Below are 2,302 nucleotides of genomic sequence, written 5' to 3' on the forward strand. Positions count from 1 at the left end.
AAGTGAAGAAGAACTAAAGAGCCTCTTGATGAAAGTGAAAGAGGAGCGTGACAAAGTTGACTTAAAACTCAACATTCAGAAAACTAAAATCATGGCATCTGGTCCCATCACTTCATGGCAAATAGATGGGGAAACAGTGGAAACAGTGGCAGACTTTTTTGGGGGGGCTCCAAAATAAGTGCAGATGGTGATTGCAGCCATGAAATTAAAAGATGCTTACTCCTTGGAAGGAAAGCTATGACCAACCTAGACAGCATATTGAAAAGCAGAGACATTACTTTGTCAACAAAAGTCTGTCTAGTCAAGGCTATGGGTTTTCCAGTGGTCATGTATGACTGTGAGAGTTGGGCTATAAAGAAAGCTGAATGCGGGGTTTCGTCGGGTCTCAGCTGTGGCTGTCTTCCTCGTCCGCACCATGGAGTCTGGTCTGATCAGGCGTTTAGCCCCGCGCCTGGGCATCGTCAAGCCGGAGGTGCTGAGGAAAGCAGAGGAGTACTTGCGACTGTCCCATGTGAAGTGTGTTGGCCTGTCTGCACGAACCACAGAAACCAGCAATGCAGTCATGTGTCTGGACCTTGCAGCTTCCTGCATGAAGTGCCCTTTGGACAGGGCTTACTTGATTAAACTTTCTGGCTTGAACAAGAAGATGTATCAGAGTTGTCTTAAATCTTTCGAGTGTTTATTGGGCCTGAACTCAAATATTGGAATAAGAGACCTAGCAGTACAGTTCAGCTGTACAGAAGCAGTGAACTTGGCTTCAAAGATACTGCAAAGCTATGAGTCCAGTCTTCCACAGACACAGCAAGTGGATCTTGACTTATCCAGACCACTTTTCACCACTGCTGCACTGCTTTCAGCTTGCAAGATTCTAAAGCTAAAGGTGGACAGAAATAAAATGGCAGCCACATCTGGAGTTAAAAAGGCCATATTTGATCGACTCTATAAACAATTAGAAAAGATTGGGCAGCAGATTGACAGAGAACCTGGAGATTCAGCTACTCCACCACAGAAGAAAAAGAAGACAGTGATTGAACCTTCAGCAAAGGAAATAGAAAATGCAGTAGAGACCTTACATAAACCGCAAAAAGATGAAGATCTGACACAAGATTATGAAGAATGGAAAAGGAAAATTTTGGAAAATGCTGCTAGAGCTCAAAAGTCTGCAACACAGTGATTTCAGCTTCCAGACTAACTTATACTGCAAACCAGCAGTGCATCTGCCACCTCAAGGAAAATGTGAGGACTTTGGAAATTTGTTTAAACTTTTAAAACAAAGATCCTATTCTTGATGGCAAAGAAGCCAGCCTTGGGGCTGAGCAGGATGGCTCTGATATGGGTGGCAAATTCATTAGTGCCTGGTTGACTCAGCCTTGGCTCCCCACAGGTCTGCACTCTGCAAAATGTAATTGAAGCCATTTTGCTTTTTTGTTTTGTTTTAAGCAAAAGACAGTCTCCTGCCCTATCCATAATATGAATTTCAGGCTGAATGGAGTCTAAGGATTTTACTTAAGTTTTTGTGTAAATCTCTTGGTTTGAATAAATCCATATATGGTAAAAAAAAAAAAAAAGAAAGAAAGCTGAATGCCAAAGAATTGATACTTTTGAACTGTGGTGTTGAAGGAGACTCTTGAGAGTCCCTTGGACTGCAAGGAGATTCAACCAGTCGATCCTCAAGGAAATCAGTCCTGAATATTCATTGGAAGGACTTATGCTGAAGCTGGAACTCTAGAGCTTTGGCCACCTGATACGAAGAGCTGACTCCTTTGAAAAGACCCTGATGCTGGGAAAGATTGAGGGCAGGAGGAGAAGGGGACGACAGAGGATGAGATGGTAGGATGGCATCACTGACTCAACGGACATGAGTTTGAGCAAACTTCAGGAGTTGGTGATAGATAGGGAGGCCTGGTGTGTTTCAGTCCGTGGGGTTGGAAAGAGTCGGACACAACTGAGCGACTGAACTGAACTGTGATTAAAAAAACACCAAACTTAAAAAAAAAGTGCCAAGTTGCTTCAGTCGAGTCTGACTCTTTGTGACCTTATAAACTGTAGCCCACCAGGTTCCTCTGTCCATGAGGATTCTCCAGACAAGAATACTGGAGTAGGTTGCCATGCCCTCCTTCAGGGGATCTTCCTCACCCCAGGCATTGAACCCACATCTCCCGGATTGGCAGGTGGATTCTTTGCCACTAGTGTCACCTGGGAAGCTCCCTTCCCCACCCCCCACTCCACAAAAAGAGTAAGTAAAAGTTTTCCAAGCAAAGGGACCAAGACTGAGGGGAGGACAAGAAATGGAGAAGTTGGT

The 2,302-nt window shown here is 44.3% G+C and overlaps 1 protein-coding gene across 1 annotated transcript; it reads left to right on the plus strand.

Annotated features, from left to right (window-relative positions):
• Positions 1 to 376: 376 nt before the first annotated feature.
• LOC139036260 (origin recognition complex subunit 6) lies at positions 377 to 1,571 on the plus strand. The gene has a single exon (XM_070471148.1). The coding sequence runs from the start codon at positions 416 to 418 to the stop codon at positions 1,172 to 1,174; it is 759 nt and encodes a 252-aa protein (XP_070327249.1). The 5' UTR covers positions 377 to 415; the 3' UTR covers positions 1,175 to 1,571.
• The last annotated feature ends 731 nt before the right edge of the window (positions 1,572 to 2,302 follow it).

The sequence above is a fragment of the Odocoileus virginianus genome, chromosome 8 (genome assembly GCF_023699985.2).
Source record: "Odocoileus virginianus isolate 20LAN1187 ecotype Illinois chromosome 8, Ovbor_1.2, whole genome shotgun sequence".
Lineage (NCBI taxonomy): Eukaryota > Metazoa > Chordata > Mammalia > Artiodactyla > Cervidae > Odocoileus > Odocoileus virginianus.

Excerpts from the sequence above, each read along its gene's own strand:
- LOC139036260 (XM_070471148.1), top strand. The coding sequence starts at position 416 with ATGGAGTCTGGTCTGATCAGGCGTTTAGCCCCGCGCCTGGGCATCGTC.